The following is a 19,145-nucleotide window of genomic DNA, read 5'->3' as shown; positions in this document are numbered from 1 at the left end:
TACTATATGAGAATTCGATATTGATACTATTCGATCGATATCCCTACTATATGAGAATTTGATATTCATACTATATAAGAATTTGATATTAATACTATTCGATTCGATTTGATATCCCTACTATATGAGAATTCAATAATTACTATTTAATAATTACTACTTTAATATTACTGCAGTGCGTGCGACTGTACTAAGGGGTGGTGTGGTGAGATGTAATCATTGTAAAAAAACCAAAAGTCCTTTTTGTATAAATAGTCCGCCGTACATCCCGCCCGCCTCCCCACCAACGAGGCCCCGCGCCCGCCAAGAACAAAAGAAGACGAGCAAGGCCCAATAAGGCCAAGAAAAAGGCCAAGAAGCCAATTAGAAGGAGGAGAAGCAGACAGGGACGAGCTCGAATTACTCTATTTATCTTATTTATGTATCATAGATGCAGATCTTCTTCATCTGTTGTGAGACTAGCGACGGGGAAAGGTGTCTGTCAAATTATACGTTATTATTTATACTACTATGACTACGAATATGTGATCCCAAGACTAAGGAGTACATCGTCCGGACCCCTTAGTCCAGCGAAATCGGATTCTGGTATTGTCGAAATGAGCCGTAAGATGTTTTAATACCACTGCTACCTTGTTGGATGATCATCAAGACAAGAGGCCAGACTTAATCGTCCTGCAACTCTTGGTCTTGATTGTAGCGGATTGAAAGGCTCAACCATCCAGCTCAGCTATCTCTTCAGATGGTCAGTTTTCCTCGTGAGATGCACTGTTGCAGGAGTGCCTGGATCGGGCCTGATGAGCCGTTAATGTTGAAGCAGAGGCGCAATATTCCGACAGCACTGCTGGCGGGAGCTTAGTGCCGTTCAGACTCGGGATGTAGAAAATAGTGACTGTTTCCAGCCGTTGATCTTGGACCTAACTAGTGAGACGATTTCACAGAATAACTATATCAACGGAAGGTCATCCTAGAACAGTGCTGGGATCAGGTTGGGTTATTCCTATCACTCCCTGAACCATACTCCATGTCATCATCGAGACTTGATGATACGATTTGGGTGGACGTCAGTCCTGCTGGTAAGATTACGAGCTTATGTGCCTAAGTACATGCTGAATCTGTTGCAGCGACTTGCTCTCCATACTTCTCAATCAAAATACACCATGAACGGGCCTGCGTTACTAAGCAGGTAAAAGACGTTGAACTACACCTACTGTAATGTTGAATAAACAGCGCAATATACGAGGCAATACCATAACCCAGGGCAACAAGCATCATAGCCCAGAGTGCAGTCGCTCGACGCTGTGGGCATGGTCTCGAAGCAGCTTCAGTCGATGGCTCTTCCCATTTTCCCGGAGCTGTCCTCGTCATGAGAGGCAGTATCGACTATCGACGACCTTATGAGCCGATCAAAGTGTATGTGTTTCCTGCCAAATGTCCGTTATCGCCTTCCAATTCGTAGAGTAGAGCATCACTGTAGCAAGTGTGCTGGCCGTAGCCCTTTCCTAGTGGCCATGATCCCAAGTAATAAAAGAGCGTCGTAGAGCCCCTGTTGTTTTCCTGTTGTCAAAAATCTTAGCTTTTTTTTTTTTTTTTCTGATATACAAGAACAAAAAAAAATGTGAGTACATACGTTGAGCTGGCCCCAATATTGACCTTTTGATTGGATGAATGCATGTCTAACATTGTATAGGCCACGTCTCAAGCCTGAGGAACTTGCTCCTGCGGCTTCGGCCGCCCCCCCTCCTCCTCCTACCCCTCCTCCTCCTCCCACTCCTCCTCCTCCTCCCACTCCTCCTAGTCCTCCTCCTCCTGCTGCTGCTGCTGCGCCGCCTGCGCCTGCACCTGCACCTGCACCTGCGCCCGCTGCTCCAGCCCCCGCCCCCGCTTCCAGGAGTCAGTATACTGATTCAACCTTCATGAGAAGCATCTAGTGGCAATGCTAATATAGATATAGAGCGGCGAAGATGTGGGGAATGTGGAAATTTCCACAAAGGGGGTTGCTGGCCCCTTTGTGACGCCTGCGGGCGTCGCCACTTAGGCGACTGCCCCCCGCCCCGGCCTGCCAGCCGCCAGCCAGCCGCGGCCCCCCAAGCTCCTCCCGCCCCGCCCCCCTCTACCTCCTCAGCGGGCGCCGTCCTCCCGCCCGCCAACCTGCCCACCAAACCGCCCACCAAGAAGCGCCGCGGTCGGGGCAAGAAGACCAAGAAGGGCAAGGGGGAGGGCCGGGAGGCCGAAAAGAACTGAGCCTATATCCAATTAACATTGTATGTACTATTCATGTATATAATTAAATTCATCAATTACATCAGTGATTCGAGCATTCCTTTCATTGTAGTCCACTGTTGGATACAATAGCGTACGTAGTTCTTGTTCTCAACGTATGGGTTGTCATCGAAAAGTGACTTCGATACTCACGACGGTTAATAGGCTGGTTCTGTATCAAATATGGAAAGGAAGGTGAATGTGAACCATGGCATTGTTTCAGAATGTACGGTGCATATTTGGCCTTGTGCGGTGGACATCGTTACCCCCGACTCAAATCTCGTTCTCAAGCGTGTCTCTCTGGTGGTTGGCAGAAGACGGAAGAAAGGCCGAACGGGATTGCTCCGTTACTCGTCCATAATGATTCTGTGGGTCAAGTGTGATTGTGATAGAATTGTGCTGCCAGATCTCCGACTAAAGGTACCTTAGTGACGCGGCCTTAGGTAACTTTACTTTCTAGTTGCTGGTATTTCTTGTTGGCCACGATGTTCACCCAGGAATTCGAGTACAGTTGGTTGTCAAAGCGCAGGAATCGAATGATCGAATGATCCATGCATTAGCTGGTTGCAGCCCTCGAATATTCTAAAGTAAACCATACATTATCCCGGTCATCTTTTCCCTCCCTCGATGCGAAAGTCTGGAGACATGGCAAATGGCAGACGTCATGACGAGAAGATTGAACTCGAATCAGATCACGCTTGCTTTCCCAACACAAAACGCCATGCAATAGCATTCAAGAAACAAAGATCGTCCGGGAGAAAAAATAAAATAAAATAAAAGCAAAAAGTAAAGCATCGCACAAATGTTTACCAGGCACAGTGGCCACCGTCGATGCGCAGATCACTTCCTGTCATGAAACTGCTGGCGTCACTCAAGAGAAAGACTGCGGCACCCCGATATTCGTTGGGGTTAGACAGACGGCCCAGCATGTTGTGCTTGGGCCATTCGTCTCGGCGCTCCGGGAACTGAATAAACAAATCCTCGACCATTTTCGTGACAATGTAGCCCGGGGAGATAGTGTTGACGCGAATGCCATATTGACCCCACTCCATGGCCAGATTGCGACCGAGCTGGATGACAGCGGCCTTGCTGGCATTGTACGCGGGACAAATGAGACCCTAGTCAAGTTAGCATTGTTTTGGCGCAGTTGAGAACAGGAGAGGCCATGCAATGGATTTTTGACGGCCAAGTGTGACATAAGTCAGAAGCGGGGAAGGGAAGAAATCCGGGGATCCCCGTTTCCCACTCTGGAAAGGAACTGATGGGAACGTACCCGATTCGCGACAGTACCACTCATGCTCGCAATTAGTGCAATGCTACCACCATTACCAAAGCGAATCATCTGCTTGGCCACTGCCTGGGCAGTCATGAACACACCCGTCACGTTGACCTCAAACATGGTGTTCGCGTCCTTGGCCGTGTACTCGAGGGCCGGGGTTTCCTGTTGGATTCCTGCTGCGGCGATCAGGCCGTCCATCCGGCCCTCGACATTGGCGATTTGCTCAACGGCGCTGGTCAACAGTTCCGTGTCGCGCACATCAATGCGACGGTAGTGCAACTCTGTGCCCAGTTCGTCCTTGGCTCGCTTCTGAATCTCGAAGAACTCGGAGGACTACCACCATCCAGCAAGGTTAGACAAGATGCGCCACGAACAAGGTTGTAGAACCAAGGTTACTCACTGGCTCCTCCAGACGATCCAATCCGTACACTTTGGCGCCGGCCTCCAAGAGTGCTTCGGCCTGGGTTAAACCAAGACCACGAGCAGCACCAGAGACAAGGACGACCTTGCCAGCCAGACTGAATTCTGGCATTCTACCCTTGGAGCCCAGAGAGACGTCTGCCTGTTTGGTGGCAGGAACGACAGGAGTATCGGCAGTGATGGAGACAGACATTATGATTAGAGTAGATGTGTAGTCGAGCGGTAATCGAAGTGCGAGAAAATTGAGTCGTAATGTAGTCGTTCGATTGACTTGATTACTGCACAGAGAAAGGAGAATAGACGCTGGATAGAATACAATCGAAGCCAGGTTGATCTAACGAGCAGCCATCCAGCCCCTTAAATATTTCACGATCGTGAACCTACGGATGAACGAATCCAGAAAAAGGTGGGTAGCACTACGACTCTAGAAGCCTACGCTCAAGCCAAAGAGCTCATGTGAGCAATTGAAATTTGGATAGTGGCCAAAAGAGGCAAGCATGATGGCTACTTGGAGAGAATGTCAACAAGAAAGTCAGCGAGGGAGTCTGGTTGAATTAACTATGGATTCGGTCCAGACCTGGCGGGGGGGCAATAATGCAATTATGCGCGGGATAGAGGAGCCGTTGCTTCTCCGCCAATTGGTCATCCGCTTGATGTCCGTGGCACGAACTACGGAGTTACATATTAGGTTATTATTGTAGGCAAATGTAGGTTTTATTTTAATCTGACAGGTTGATAACGTCCTGTACAGCCATGGTACGCATGCTTGGGTGTGTTTTGAATCTTCCTGTGCGACAGCTCTCTACAGGTTATTACAAGTTTACAACTGTCTTTTGAGGGGGCGTACGGAGGAGGAGGAATTGAGAACCCAAACAGAATAATCCAAGCAAAGCCAAAGTGACGATAAAGTCATGATGGAGCGATGATACAATACTCAACCTCCCAAACCTGACAACCTGGCTTCGCTTTTATAGGCTAAATGACCACAACAGAGTGACTGGAAGACCCTTGGCCGTGGCACCATTTGAAGACTCGGATTGCCTAATTTAGCAATCCGGGCGGTAGACAACCCAACGGATCCAGATGACTTAAGATACCGGGGAAGAACCGCCATGTTTTCTAAGAATATTTGGGTCGAGAACGCTGGGGATGGGACAGCTTTTGCGATCCGGGTCACGGGGCCATGGACTGGGCAGTTCTGGAAAGGAGAATCAATGCGGCAAAAGTTTCTAGGGAGAGACTGCACTGGGTCAGATGATGGTCGCGCGTCTTGGGCGATCGACTCTAGGATGGTTATTAGCGATTCGGTGATTCAGTGTAATAGTACTCTAAGCAGAGACTAGAATGCAGGAGAAGAGAGCGTGATCATGTTCCGAGAGTGATGGACAGGTGGCAGGAGATGATTTCTGTTGCACGGATTCGTGGACCTCCTATACCGTGGGTTCATTATTGGTCAATTCTTTGTTGTTTATCTACCATGACTTCGAATTTATCCTAGGATGATGTATTTCATCTACTCTTCTACCTAATTCACTTTTCAATCATCGATTTCAAGGCGATTATTGTTCTGTGAGTCTATCCAAATTCCAAGTCGGCATTACTGTTCAGAACTATATACGTTTAGCTTACCTGTTTCAAGAGCATATTTCTATCTCAAGTTACGCCGTCCAAAATCATTACTACACACTCAGGTCTACAGCATGAAACATCTACCAAAATCATCCCAATTCCTGACAGTAGCAATGCAGAACACAATCCTGAAGGCGCCCTTGTGACCTTCGAGAGTCTTAGTCATGTCTCGTTCTGGGGAAAACCGAAATCGATAAGGTATTGTGGAGAAGTGGGTATCCATTTGGGCTGCTTACCCTTTTAGGTTTCCCGGGAGGCGTCCCTCGGGTCAAACATAGACATAGTACAGAAAACCTAAGGTATACAACTGGCGGCTCTAGGTCTTCGTTCCGTCTCTCTCACAAGCTCTTCTCCATTCGAGGGAGGAAAGTTCATTTTAATTAAGAATAGACTGTGATCAGGGAGGACTTTGCATAAGCCTAAGCCCGATAAACTAATTCCATTCCCCCACACGCGGTATACACTGTAGTATAAAGTGAAAAGCATAAAATTAAGGATAAATAAGCATTGATTCCAGACAGCCACTCATCGCTTTCCTTGTGTTGTGCCGACCACCTAGACTCGGGTATCCGTAGAAGCACCTGGCTGCTCATGCCTTCAGGTTATGTTTTGCCAATCCCTGATCGAATGGGCATACTGAAGTTTGAAGTCGGTCTGCCGTACGATACCTTGACTGGTGAAGAAGCCAAATCAAAGAAGTCAGACATTTCCCTATCATATTGGCTGTAAACTGAGTGATACATAGATACAACTAAAATTTAGCATAATTGAACTGTAGATTCAGCAGTAAATTTCGCAATAAGTTGAAAAAGCCAGACTCGGGACACATTTCGGAAATATCAGAGAACAATGCAAGTGCAGTTCTAAGGATAGATTCGAAGGTAGAAATGATGATGTACGAGAACTCCCCTTCGTGAGATTGAATGATAAATGCCGATGTACGGAGTAGATCGTTTTTAGACAATACACTTCAATGTTAGACAGATGTAGCTGCTGATTAGGCACGAGATTCAAGGATTAAAAGACCACCTATTGGATTTGATGGCAATCGCAATGATATAGAGACAAGTTCAGGATGATAGAGTTGAGTACAAGAGTCAATGTAGATATGATGCTAGTTTCAATAAACAATGCGAAGATGACTAACGATAAGTTCTCAAGTCCGAGGATAGAACGAACAATATGTTGCTGGCAGGTTGCAGACAGATGTAATAATAGCAGACCAGAGCGAGACTATTATAGATGCCAGTAAATTTGCCTGTGTATTCGAGGACAGCTCCTACAATAGATACAGTGTTCAAATTGGAATGTAGGTGCCATGTCCAGATTAGACGGCATATTCAAGGACAAAATCGATTGTTAATAAATGGATTGATAGAATGTCACTTGTTTTCCAATAGATTGGGGATATACTGCATAGAACGTAGGTTGAGTCCTCCACAAAAGGACAAAATCGAATGTCAGCAAGGTACCTGGTAGGTAGGTTCGGGATAATATAAAAGAGACGACAGACGGGAATGTCCACCTGGAGTCTAATGATAGTTGTGGGAGTGGATGCCTTTCTCATTAGGTACCTTACCAGAGGCAGTGGTCATCCTACTGTCCAAGCATATCCTCTTTTTGATGGTAACGAGGAAACATACTAGGAAACTCTGCTCTAACTAGACATCCTGTTCAATTTCTCCTAATAGGGTCAATGACACTATCAATCTCAAAAGTCTTCTGTCGTTGGCATACACTGGACAATCAGGGAATAGAGATTGCCGACAGTAAGATGACAATCAGTCGTGTTTATCTCTCATTCGCCCGTTCCAAGGCTCAAATGAACTATGAGATCGGCATGTGATTAAACGACAGCGGAGGGCCTCTTAAGACCTCAGCAACAGAAGTTTAATGAAAAACAGGACCCCATCTTCAAGTCCATTGCCCACAGTCGTGGCGCAAGTAGTTCAAAGCTTGGCAGAAGAGGACAGTTCCAATGACCCGAGTGTGGACTTCACCATCTCAGATTTAAAAGATCGAACCTGTGCGAGCCCAGACAGTGGAAACCAGAATAGTCCTATTTTGAGAATATGTGATCCTTTTTTTTCAACACCTACAGACGATCCAACAGGCAGCAAGATTATTGTACCGGGTTCACCGAGTTTTCCTATGGTTCATTGCATGAGACTACCTTGGATAAACAACAGTAATTTATGCGTGCTGAGACTTCTTCCAAGGCGGGCAAGCAGACGCTGTCTTACGGCTGTAGCTGATAAAACTTAAAATATCATGGCTGCCAGGAGCTGAACCTCACCTACCACTATGACCAACGTAGAAGATGAGCCGACAGCATGATAATCTTTGCAGAATAACAATATAGGTCATCAGAAAAAACCAGGACCTGACTCAGCTGCGAGACGGTGCTAATTTGCAGAGGTGATGCATCTTTTTTGCCGTTTCCAGCCTAGTCTGGCGGAATGGCCGGATGATCCGTCAAGCTTCGCCATCGTCATCCTGATTTGTGGTCCTCGGTTCAAACTACGAACGAACTACGAACGCTCCAATGACAATCATCAATCCTTCGCAGGGATGAGACTAAATCAAATTGTTCCAATCTCCCAAGACTTTGGCATGCTTGGCCTTTCTGCTGATCCACCATCCCAAGATGAGGACCCCTGGCTAAGGGACACCGCCCCATTTATTCAAATACCAAATGATGGTTGCCTCACATTGGGGGTTCGGTAGAGAGAGAAATATTTGATCTTATTGTCCTCTCTAGCTGAATCTTCAGGCGGATTATAGCGTGAGGCGGCATAATACAACCCAAGATGAAGACCATCACTGTCGCCTGCGCTGTCTCCGGCCTATTATTTCCTGGTAGGTGAATCGTCCTGCCTCGAAGTGTGGCTCAATTTGTCGGATGCGTTCTCATATTTGCCTGCAAACGGGAACTGATGCCATTGAATTTCGATAGGTGTGAGTGGTGCTCCAGAGCCGTTTCATGGCGAAATCCTTCAGCGTGCTCTGCCCAATGCCCCCGATGGATACACACCCAGTACAGTCGGTTGTCCTGCCAGTCGCCCTACCATTCGCAGTGCCGCAAAGTTGTCGCCCAACGAGACATCATGGCTGGAAACGCGTCGGGGCAAGACTACTTCTGCGATGAAGGACTTCTTTAATCGTGTCAAGATTCAAGACTTCGACGCGGCGGGGTACATTGACCGCCATTCCAGTAACTCGTCGGATCTTCCCAATATCGGCATCGCAGTCTCTGGCGGAGGCTACCGAGCCCTGATGAACGGCGCAGGTGCGATCAAGGCCTTTGATAGTCGTACGCCGAACTCTACGAGCACCAGGCAGTTGGGTGGATTGCTGCAGTCAGCCACCTATCTGTCTGGCCTGAGTGGTGGATCATGGCTGGTGGGCTCAATCTATATCAACAACTTTACCACCATATCTGCGCTCCAGACACACCAAAAGGGCACCGTTTGGCAATTTCAAAATTCGATCTTCGAAGGTCCCGATGGGGGTGGCATTCAGATTTTGGATTCAGCATCCTATTATAAGGACATCAGCAATGCGGTCTCCGGAAAGTCGGATGCGGGTTACCCGACTTCAATTACTGACTACTGGTACTCATAGCCTTTGATCTTCTTTGTCGCAACACAACATGCTGATGATTTCACAGGGGCCGTGCTTTGTCCTACCAGCTGATCAATGCAGCCAACGGTGGCCCCAGCTATACATGGTCCTCCATTGCGCTAACCGACACATTTCAGCAGGCAGAGATGCCAATGCCTTTGGTTGTTGCAGATGGTCGCTACCCTGGAGAACTTCTCATCAGTAGCAATGCGACCGTCTATGAATTTAATCCTTGGGAATTTGGAACTTTTGACCCCACAGTTTTTGGATTTGCGCCACTCGAGTATCTAGGAACCAAATTCAATGGAGGCTCAGTCCCGAGTAACGAGAGCTGTGTGCGTGGCTTTGACAATGCTGGCTTCGTCATGGGTACATCCTCTACTCTCTTCAATCAATTCCTTCTTCAGATCAACTCCACGGCTTTGCCGGATTGGCTGAAATCCATCTTCACGGACATCTTGAGGGACATTGGCGAAAATGACGAGGATATTGCTCTATACGCGCCCAACCCATTCTACCACTATTCCAACAATACCAACCCTAATGCCGCTCAATTTGAACTGGACTTGGTGGATGGTGGTGAAGATCTGCAAAACATACCACTGCATCCTTTGATCCAGCCAGAGCGACATGTCGATGTCATCTTCGCCGTTGATTCCTCTGCCGATACCAAGTACAGCTGGCCCAACGGGACTGCCCTTGTCGCTACTTATGAGCGTAGCCTGAACTCCTCAGGCATCGCTAATGGTACTTCCTTTCCTGCAATTCCCGATCAGAATACCTTCGTCAACAAAGGCTTGAACACTCGACCCACGTTCTTCGGGTGCAACAGCTCAAACACGACTGGCCCGTCACCCTTGATTGTATATCTTCCAAACTACCCCTACACGGCTTACTCCAATTTTTCTACTTTCCAGCCAGACTACACAGAAGCAGAGCGGGATTCTACCATTCTGAACGGATATGATGTGGTGACAATGGGTAACAGCACTCGTGATGGCAACTGGTCAACCTGTGTTGGCTGTGCTATCTTGAGCCGGTCTTTCGAACGCACCAACACTAACGTGCCGGAAATCTGCAAACAATGTTTCCAGAGGTATTGCTGGGACGGCTCTATCAACAGCACCACCCCGGCGGGTTACGAGCCGGTCACGATTTTGGATAGTGCAGCCTCTGGGATCATTCCAAGTATTCTCACTACTGCAATGGCCGCTATTGTTGCCGCTTGGACAATTCTATAAAATTCACTTGCAGAGTTTCGCAAAATATCGATCTTACCAGATGCTAATGCTGTCTGAGCTATATCTATCCGTCTCGAACTTTTATCAGATGCCATGATATTCCAATTGGGAGGTTTAAGGAGCAACATTGTTGTTGGAATCTATCTATCTATCACTTTATCCCTCTTTGTATATAGACTATGCAAAAATAAATCAGCATCATTTCCCATGTCGGCCCATGGTCGCAGTAAACTGCATGGAAGCTGGAGGTCAAGATTCATGATAGGCGGAAAGACGTCACGTGTTTGTGGGGTATCAGTGTTGCTATGACAACAGCCACGTGATTTCTCAAACAAGAGACCTAAGGACAAACGCCGCCGCTCTAGTGGGCGGCCAAACAGCCTGAAGTCAACAACACATATCTAATCAACGAGCTAGGTCTACTTAATAGCCACAGCAAAACCCCTGCTTGAGAACTTTTTGCAGATGCGCCTTTGTGGCTAGTTGATTTTGCCATTCCCTTCCTGCGAAAGTTCAGCTCATGATGAGCGCAGCGGGCTTGTCAACACCGACCTATCTTCGTTACTAACAGCAGGGAAACCGCACAATTGTACCGTCGCCTGAGACACAAATCCTTGGGTGCATTAATTTTTGCCATTGATTCAAAATGGCTCGAGCAGCTATCATCCCAACGTCATCCCCAAAACGGACCACCCGTGGCCGTCCCCCAGCCAGCACCGTTAAAGCCGCCGGTCTCACCACAGCCAGCAAACCGGTCGCGAGGACTACGAGGACAAAGGCAGGAACTTCTGCGACGGAAAATAGAAAAAGAACCACCAGAACTGCAACGGCGACAAGCGCGGGGACTAAGCGGCCGGACTCTGACACGGATGAGGCTACGGACGACGAATTGGGACTTATAGAAACGAAGGAAAAAGCGAAACCAGGCAGGCCCAAAGGGAAGAGCTCAACCTCCTCTACAAGCGCTATAGGCCGGGGAAGAAGACCTGCGACTCCTGCAGCTGCGGAGTGTGAGAGCGACAGCGATGAGGACGAGCTGGCTCAGACCGATGCCCCTAAGAAGCGACCTGGACGACCAAGGACAAAGCCGCTGCCAAAGGAGGACGAAGTTAAACCCGAGTCAGCACGTAGACCGAGAGGTCGACCAAGGGCTGCCGCCGCGAAGCCTGCTGCCGCTACAGGTGCCGATAAAGACAGTACAAAGAAGAAGACTCGAACACAGACGAGCGCAGCCGAAGCATCGAGTAGCGGTTCCAAGCACGTGGTTATAGCGACGAACTCCACGAGCATGAGGTCAAATTTGCTCCGTGGACCAGCCAAGAAGAAAACCGTCACATTCAAAGATGTCTCCGATTCCGAAGAAGAGGATGCCAACGAACCAGCCCCCGCTACGACTGGACGACGACGAGCAGCAACTACAGCGTCAGACAAGGCCGGTCTCGGAGCAAAGCCAGTTCGAAAGCCTGCTACAACTACAGGCCGGGGGCGCAAGCCTGCGGCCTCCAAGAAGGAAGCCAACAAGCCTCTCTCACCCAAGAAAGCCACCCAAGTTGCCAAATCGATTTCCTCATATGTCAGCTCAGACGGAGAGGATGATGAACTCAGCAGCGCCAAGGACCAAATAAAGCTGGTCATAAATTCACCTGTCAAACAAGGATCAGAAGCCACTGGGTTGAGCTCTCCCGTGCGAAAAATCAACTTCACCCCAAGAAAATTCAACCAGTCGGTGGACGAAAATGGTGAGCCCAACCTTCAACCTACGAAGGCAGTCAACTTCAGTGACTCGCTGTTTATGTCCAGTCCTGCCCGGCGACCCACCCCTTCTCCCTTTCACTACACCGTCAAGGAGACACCAAGACGAGCTCGCTTGTCCTTTAAAGGTAACGAGAAATCGATTGCCCAGCCGGGTTTGACGCCAACACAAAATTCACCACTTAAAGCGTCTCCAAAGAAAGCCCACTTGGAGACACCCAGACACGGAGGCTTGGGTCTCCGTGACGATATCATGCATTTATCACAGCCGAATCTCACCCAAAGGCACGATTCACCTCTCAAATCGTCCCCTAAGAAAGGCATCTTCGGTGTGTCTTTCGCACAGGCTCCCTTGCAGGAATCATCGACGCCATTCAAGTCCCGGTCGCTGTTGCTCCAAAGCCCTGCAAAGAGAATTGCTTCTCCGTTCAAAAACAGTCTCTTCTCGAGTGTCCGTTCAATGCCGGAATTGCATCGAAATGAAAGCGGCATGGATCTTGCTACCGGTGTCGACAAGGCCAATGATGCGGACGATGTTGAATCGTCTCTCAGGACTCCTGAACCTCCAGGGCCGATGGATGTCGATTATGGTAACGAAGGACTAGATCAAGATGACGAGACGGAACAAGGATCGTCCGACGAGTATCATGTCGTGGTATCTCCCGCACACCGTGTTGATTCTCATGATATCAATGACGAGCAGCAAACACACTCCATGACCGCAGAAGATGTCGAGGACACTCCAGGACAGCTGTCCGATCATGATGATGTCGTCGTCGAGAAGTGGGCAGGCGACTCACTTGATGATCATGTAGAAGATGCTCGCCGGGAGAGTGCCGAGGATCTTCGAGACTGCGAGTTGACCGACGAAGGTCCTGAAGTCGATTGTGAAGAACATGGCGATGTAGCCTCTGATGCAGAAGCTGCGGAGTATGACGCCGAGAGCCTTACCGAGAACGAACCTCGAGTGCAAGACGACGACGACAGCGAAGAGGGCTCTGAGATTGATGAGAACGATGTCCATCTGGCGGAGGAAAGCATTGGCGGCCATACTGCCTATGTTAGCAACATGGGTACTCACGCCGAGCAAATTGACCTTGCGCCTGATTATGATGAAGCGGAGGACCCGGACGCAACTGAATCAGAGCCAGAGGGAGAGCACATGATGCAGGACGCATACGGCAGCGAGGTTCAAGCTATGACAGAGGAGTCAAGACTGCCGTTTCAGCGACACTCGATTGAGGGACTTGAAGATGTTTTCACTGACGCAGTGGTGGCTGATGAAGACGTCGACGGTGAATCGGACACTGACCTTGTCCCAGAGACTACGGGAAGTGCCGCGGTTAAAGTCGATGTCCAACCTGATGAGCTAAACGATGAGTATGTTGATTTCCACGATAGCGAATACTTTGATGATGACGAGCCGACACTCGTCGCATTTGATACCACGGACCACTATATCGATGACGTTCAGCTTGATGCCCAACCGAATGCGCAGTCAAACGCTCAGCTAGACGCTCAGCAGGAATTGGAAAGAGTAAATAGCCCCCTTCATGACCGGGATCGTTCCCTTGCACCACGAGTGTCGACAACTCAGGATGCCATTACCTACCATGGTAATCTGGAATACCGCGAAGAAGAGGATATGTCTGAGTCTGAGTTTACCACGGACAACCAGAGTCATTCGATCGAGCATAATGACCTGCCCGATTCATCTACCTTCGGGGCGGTTTGCAGTCACGACCCGGAAAGCGGATCTCTGATGCAGCAAAACCGTCCTCGGTTCACGCTTTTGGCAGAGCAGCTCAGTCAATGGAAAGCTAGCAGCCCTGAGAAGGCCCAGCCAAAACGCACCGGGCGAGGGGTGTTCTCTATCGGAGGACTTCGAAGGTCTTCTCGTCGTGGGTCTCGTATTCCTCAAGAAGTGGCCTACCCTGACATCGAAAATCGTCTTGGATCCCCTCAAGGCAAAGCCTCAGATCGTCCTCGTGACAGCGAGATCTACGCTGGTGTTCCAGAGATCTACGAGGACCAGAGTGAGCAAGATTTGGAAGAGTCTCTTGCTAATGCTGTGGCAACATCATCCCCCCAGAGAGAGCCAATGACAGAGTTGTTCAGCGAGCCGCAACCCGAATTCGCTGAGCCAACTGCATACGAAGAGTTCCTGAACCGTCAGCCTACGCATGCTTCTGATATTGCCAAGAGCCCGGTTGTCTTGCCTAGCTCTCCGAAAGAAGACAATTCGGACGAGAACAAGGAGAACGAAATAGTTGAATCGCCTGCTCCTGTCACACCCATCAAGGAAAAAAGGATCCCACTACAGACCTTCCATACGGTATCCAAAGTACCTCTGAAGCCGGAAGGTCAAGTTTCACCTTTGAAACTCTCCCGCAAAAGGGGTCGATCACTCTCAATCTCTTCACCTGTCCGCTCGTCTCCTCGACTCCGGAAGCCTGTTATCGCTCCCCTGGAGCAAAGTACGGCACAAGCCTCTCCTCGCAAGATGCCCAAATTCCAACATAACGGAACTCGCCGATCTCAAAAGTGTGACTCCAGGCGGAGGAGTGTTGGCAGCCAGTCGAGCAGGCGTTCCATGACTCCTTCAGCATCTCCAAGCCCCTCAAAGGCTCCTCGTAGGAACATCGCTGCATGTGAAAACGTTCTTGGAGGAGCGGTTGTATATGTAGATGTCCATACAACCGAGGGAGAAGATGCCAGTGGCATTTTCATTGAACTTCTGCAGCAGATGGGAGCTCGATGCGTCAAGAGTTGGGGATGGAATCCTCGTGCAAGCACGTCGTCAGGCGATATGACAAACCGCAGAGACAGCAAGGTGGGAATTACCCACGTTGTGTTCAAGGACGGAGGTGTGAGAACCCTGGAAAGGGTCAGACAAGCGGCTGGGCTGGTCAAGTGCGTCGGTGTCGGTTGGGTCCTTGAGTAAGCAACCTTGTCGATATTGCTCGGTTATGTTATGCTGACATGAACTCCAGTTGTGAGCGAGAAAACAGATGGCTTGATGAAACCCACTACGCAGTCGATAGCTCTATCATTCCCCGTGGTGGTGCCAAGCGCAGGAAGAGCATGGAGCCTCGGGCGCTGAGTAACGTCAATGGAACTCTGATCAAAGCGGATAACAGCGCATCGGCATCTGCATCTGGCAGACGCTCGGGGGCTGATTTTAACACCATGGATGATTTTATGAGACAGACTCCTCCACTTTCGCAGGGAGAGTCTTCGACTCCGGAGAGCAACAGAAAGTATACCGTATCCCACACGGAGGCAGATCAGCAATATTGCCAGACGCCAAAGACCCCAGGCACATCTGGATACGACTTCGGCAGGATGGACAACATCGGAATGTCCCCTGCCACCCCATTCTATATTTCTCAAAGATCCAGGCTCGTCCAACAAACGTGCCCGCCAAAGCAGGCTCGGCAAGGTCTTTTTTCGACTTCATCATCGATCGAGGATGAGCCCATTCAGAAACTACGATTCAAGCTGGAAGCTGCACGACGAAAGAGTCTTGCTTTCAAGCCCAAGGTTGGCAGCCCACTCATCAATTGATGATTCGCGTTTTGCATGCAAGGCGTTAGGCTTTCTTGGTTCATGGGCACAATTTCTCTCTTTTCCTTTTTGGTCGGGTTATACCCTGTACATTGGTTAATTGCGTTATGAATATACCATTGAATACATAATATAAGAATTGATCAATTCTATCTTGCCGAACACTCTTGAATGCCTCAGGCTGCAGCGACGGCCTCGGGACTCAGGCATCCTCCGAGATCGGCTAAGTCGGCACTTGATCCTGTATCTCCGCACTTCTTCATTGCGCCGATCTTATCGATAAGATTCTACGGATGAAGTAAATAAATTCGAGATGCGTCACGCGAGCTTAGCCTCAATGTCGTCAGCACAGATTTCTTTTCACTATTACTGCACAGGAAAGGAATTCCTGGTACACCGTTGGCATCTGTATATCTCTCTAACCTTGCTCATTGTCAAATAGAAAACTATCAGTCCCTATCACGCCTCGCTACCATTTCTAGCTTGGTTTTTCATTGATGCACGCCGCCCCTACAAATCATCCGCGGCATGATGCCCAACTCCATCTCAACCACATAGACGCTAACCATCACGGATCAACTTGCCTCGGCGGAGACAGAGATGAAGAGCTTACAAACAGTATGAACAACGACGGTAGTCATCCTTCAGCCCCTCCACTTTCACCCGTACTCGACGTCACCGGGCGAGGACGAACCTCATCAGACACACCCTTCGACGATAGCGACGATGATGACGATGCAGAAGACACCGATGTACTCATCGACTCCCAAAATGAGAAGCCCGTGACTTGGGCCTCCCTGCCCAAAAAGGGCCAACTTGCCATCCTCACCTTTGCCCGTCTCTCCGAGCCACTGACCCAGACATCGCTCCAGGCGTACCTCTTCTACCAGCTCAAGTCATTCGACCCTTCACTGCCGGACTCGACTATTTCAACGCAGGCGGGGATCATGCAGGGCAGCTTTACCGCTGCGCAGTTTCTCACGGCGGTCTGGTGGGGCCGCTTGGCGGACGCGGAGTGGATGGGGAGGAAGCGGGTGATGCTGATTGGGTTGCTGGGGACGTGTATCTCGTGTCTTGGGTTTGGGTTTTCAAGGTCGTTTGCGGTGGCGGCAGTGTTTCGGGTTCTCGGGGGGATTCTGAATAGTAACGTTGGGGTGATGCGGACGATGATATCGGAAATTATTGAAGAGAAGAAGTAAGTGCACTTGGTTCGCGCCTGGTGATTGTGTTTCTGACGGGTGTATTGTGCAGGTATCAGTCGCGGGCGTTCCTGCTGCTTCCGATGTGCTTTAATATTGGGGTTATCGTTGGCCCTATTATTGGGGGCTCGTTGGCCGATCCTATCAACAGCTATCCTCATCTGTTTGGCCCTGGGTCATTTTTTGGTGGGAAGGAGGGTGTGTGGTGGATGGAGCGGTGGCCGTTTGCGTTGCCGAACATCCTCAATGCTATCTTCACCTTTGCTGCCTTTTTGGCTATCTTGTTTGGGCTCGACGAGGTAGGTCTCTATACACACTTCTTGGACGGATCGAGCTCTAACGTGCCTCGTAGACACATGAGATTGCACGGTACCGAAGCGACTGGGGCCGCCAGGTCGGAAAAACACTCGCCAAGTTCTTCTCCCGACGTCGGGCTCCACATCATTATCGCCGGTTAAGAAACCTCGAGGACAACGAGTCTCTGTGTATGGACGGTAGCGTGACCAGCAGATCAGCCCCGTCTAGTCCGATCCGCTTGCAAGCGCTTCCTCGCCATAAACGGCCGGGGTTCCGTCAGATATGGACCCCCAATGTTCTATTGACATTGCTAGTCCATTTTCTTCTGGCATTCCACACCAGCGCCTTTAACGCCATGACTTTTGTCTTCCTTCCTACCCCGAGGGCTCCAGAGAATAGCCGGCAAGGCTTCTTCCATTTCAGCGGTGGCCTGGGACTACCATCCTCCCGCGTTGGCCTTGCAACGGCAATTATCGGGGTCATCGGCCTCCCCCTGCAGATCTTCGTGTACCCTCAGGTCCAATCTCGCCTAGGGACGTTGACCTCTTTCCGCACCTTCTTGCCGTTTTCACCGCTGGCGTATACTCTGATGCCGTTCTTAGTGCTCATCCCTCGGTATCCATGGCTAGTCTGGCCTGCCTTCACAGTTGTGGTTGGACTGCAGGTGATTTCTCGGACATTTGCTCTTCCCGCTGCTATTATTCTTGTGAATAATTGCGTTACTGATCCGTCGATTCTCGGGACGGTGCATGGCGTCGCTCAGAGTATAGCCAGTGCGGCGCGCACACTAGGTCCCTTCATTGGTGGATGGGGGCTGGGGCTGGGCTTGAAAAATAATCTTGTTGGTGGTATCTGGTGGGCACTGGCGTTGGAAGCATTGGTGGGTTGGTTGCTGCTGTGGACTATATATGAGGGAAGGGGGATCGAGAGAAAGAAAGATCGGAGAGAAGGCGCCCCAGAAGATTGATGCTATTCTCTAAAGCTCGCTCTGGGCTCGTCTGGTGGATAAAAGTGATGGTGGCGTTCGGTATAAATGACTATGAGATACGAATTATGATAGATATGTCTATACCCGTTGTTGATAGAGATGAAGAGAAATAGTAGCTAATTTTTTGATCATCAATTCGTTAAAGGACTGCCAGTCTGCCATTAGATAGGCTGGTGCCATCAACACCCGCGAACCAAGGTTCGTCCCGGCTTGCCCTGGAAAATGCTCAGATTAATCTCATCGTCACCAACATCCATCATAGCTTCCGTTCTGCAGCTATACCCAGGAGCAGCACGTCATGCTCCCATAGGGCTAATGAAGGCCCGGATTGCTTTCCTCGTATCACCATCATGAGCCTTCAGCAACTCCGTCGCCTTGATCTTACTCAAGTCCAATTCCTGTACCTGCAGGACATTAGCACCGCCATACACCCAATTCCCCAGCATAGCCTGTTTTATGCAAGGCAAGGGTAACGCACTAATAGATTCACATCCTCCGCCGAGACCTTCACAGCCTTCTTCGTCACTGCTTGTGTTTTCTTGGCGTCTACCGTCCTGGCCGCTGAATCCGTACCTGGCGCAATATCCAACCTACTCATCGCTTTCCCGAGTGCCTCCTGATCAGCGGACGAAGACTTATTGCCTGGTTCCGCGCCGATCTCATTTGTGTGCAGGGAGGAAAGTGCGGCGGCTGCTTTTCGGTCTTCGGCGTGGGCGGGGGGAGGTCGCTCGACAGAGTCCGGGTCATGGGACGCAGAGGGGAGTGAGTCTGACATTTTCAATGCGTTATTGAAGGGATATATTTGGACGATGGAACAGTTGAGAGCAAGATGATATGATGTCTCCAAGATCTCGTACTTCGCACGGATGACGCGATAAGAAAGTGGCCGT

At 49.6% G+C, this 19,145-nt stretch overlaps 6 protein-coding genes across 6 annotated transcripts; 4 read left to right on the top strand and 2 right to left on the bottom strand.

Moving 5' to 3' along the window:
• Positions 1–1,363: 1,363 nt before the first annotated feature.
• Positions 1,364–2,241, top strand: Aspvir_007566 (uncharacterized protein; the record flags this gene model as incomplete). Its single annotated transcript, XM_043270745.1, has 3 exons — positions 1,364–1,410; positions 1,688–1,890; positions 1,952–2,241. 3 exons carry the CDS (start codon positions 1,364–1,366, stop codon positions 2,239–2,241), a joined length of 540 nt encoding a protein of 179 aa, XP_043126680.1.
• Positions 2,242–3,065: 824 nt separating this feature from the next.
• Aspvir_007565 (putative short chain dehydrogenase) lies at positions 3,066–4,151 on the bottom strand (the record flags this gene model as incomplete). The annotated part of the gene is made up of 3 exons (XM_043270744.1): positions 3,066–3,377; positions 3,533–3,871; positions 3,939–4,151. 3 exons carry the CDS (start codon positions 4,149–4,151, stop codon positions 3,066–3,068), a joined length of 864 nt encoding a protein of 287 aa, XP_043126679.1.
• A 4,246-nt stretch (positions 4,152–8,397) lies between these two features.
• Aspvir_007564 (lysophospholipase family protein) lies at positions 8,398–10,452 on the top strand (the record flags this gene model as incomplete). The annotated part of the gene is made up of 3 exons (XM_043270743.1): positions 8,398–8,446; positions 8,544–9,201; positions 9,258–10,452. The coding sequence occupies 3 exons, from the start codon at positions 8,398–8,400 to the stop codon at positions 10,450–10,452; spliced, it is 1,902 nt and encodes a 633-aa protein (XP_043126678.1).
• Positions 10,453–11,098: 646 nt separating this feature from the next.
• Positions 11,099–15,771, top strand: Aspvir_007563 (uncharacterized protein; the record flags this gene model as incomplete). The annotated part of the gene is made up of 2 exons (XM_043270742.1): positions 11,099–15,144; positions 15,198–15,771. 2 exons carry the CDS (start codon positions 11,099–11,101, stop codon positions 15,769–15,771), a joined length of 4,620 nt encoding a protein of 1,539 aa, XP_043126677.1.
• A 497-nt stretch (positions 15,772–16,268) lies between these two features.
• On the top strand, positions 16,269–18,234 carry Aspvir_007562 (putative MFS multidrug transporter; the record flags this gene model as incomplete). Its single annotated transcript, XM_043270741.1, has 3 exons — positions 16,269–16,966; positions 17,023–17,269; positions 17,323–18,234. The coding sequence occupies 3 exons, from the start codon at positions 16,269–16,271 to the stop codon at positions 18,232–18,234; spliced, it is 1,857 nt and encodes a 618-aa protein (XP_043126676.1).
• A 317-nt stretch (positions 18,235–18,551) lies between these two features.
• Positions 18,552–19,030, bottom strand: Aspvir_007561 (huntingtin-interacting protein K; the record flags this gene model as incomplete). The annotated part of the gene is made up of 2 exons (XM_043270740.1): positions 18,552–18,659; positions 18,734–19,030. 2 exons carry the CDS (start codon positions 19,028–19,030, stop codon positions 18,552–18,554), a joined length of 405 nt encoding a protein of 134 aa, XP_043126675.1.
• Positions 19,031–19,145: the final 115 nt, after the last annotated feature.

Source organism: Aspergillus viridinutans, assembly GCF_018404265.1.
Source record: "Aspergillus viridinutans IFM 47045 DNA, scaffold_5, whole genome shotgun sequence".
NCBI lineage: Eukaryota > Fungi > Ascomycota > Eurotiomycetes > Eurotiales > Aspergillaceae > Aspergillus > Aspergillus viridinutans.
This window is presented reverse-complemented; position numbering and strand designations above follow the sequence as displayed.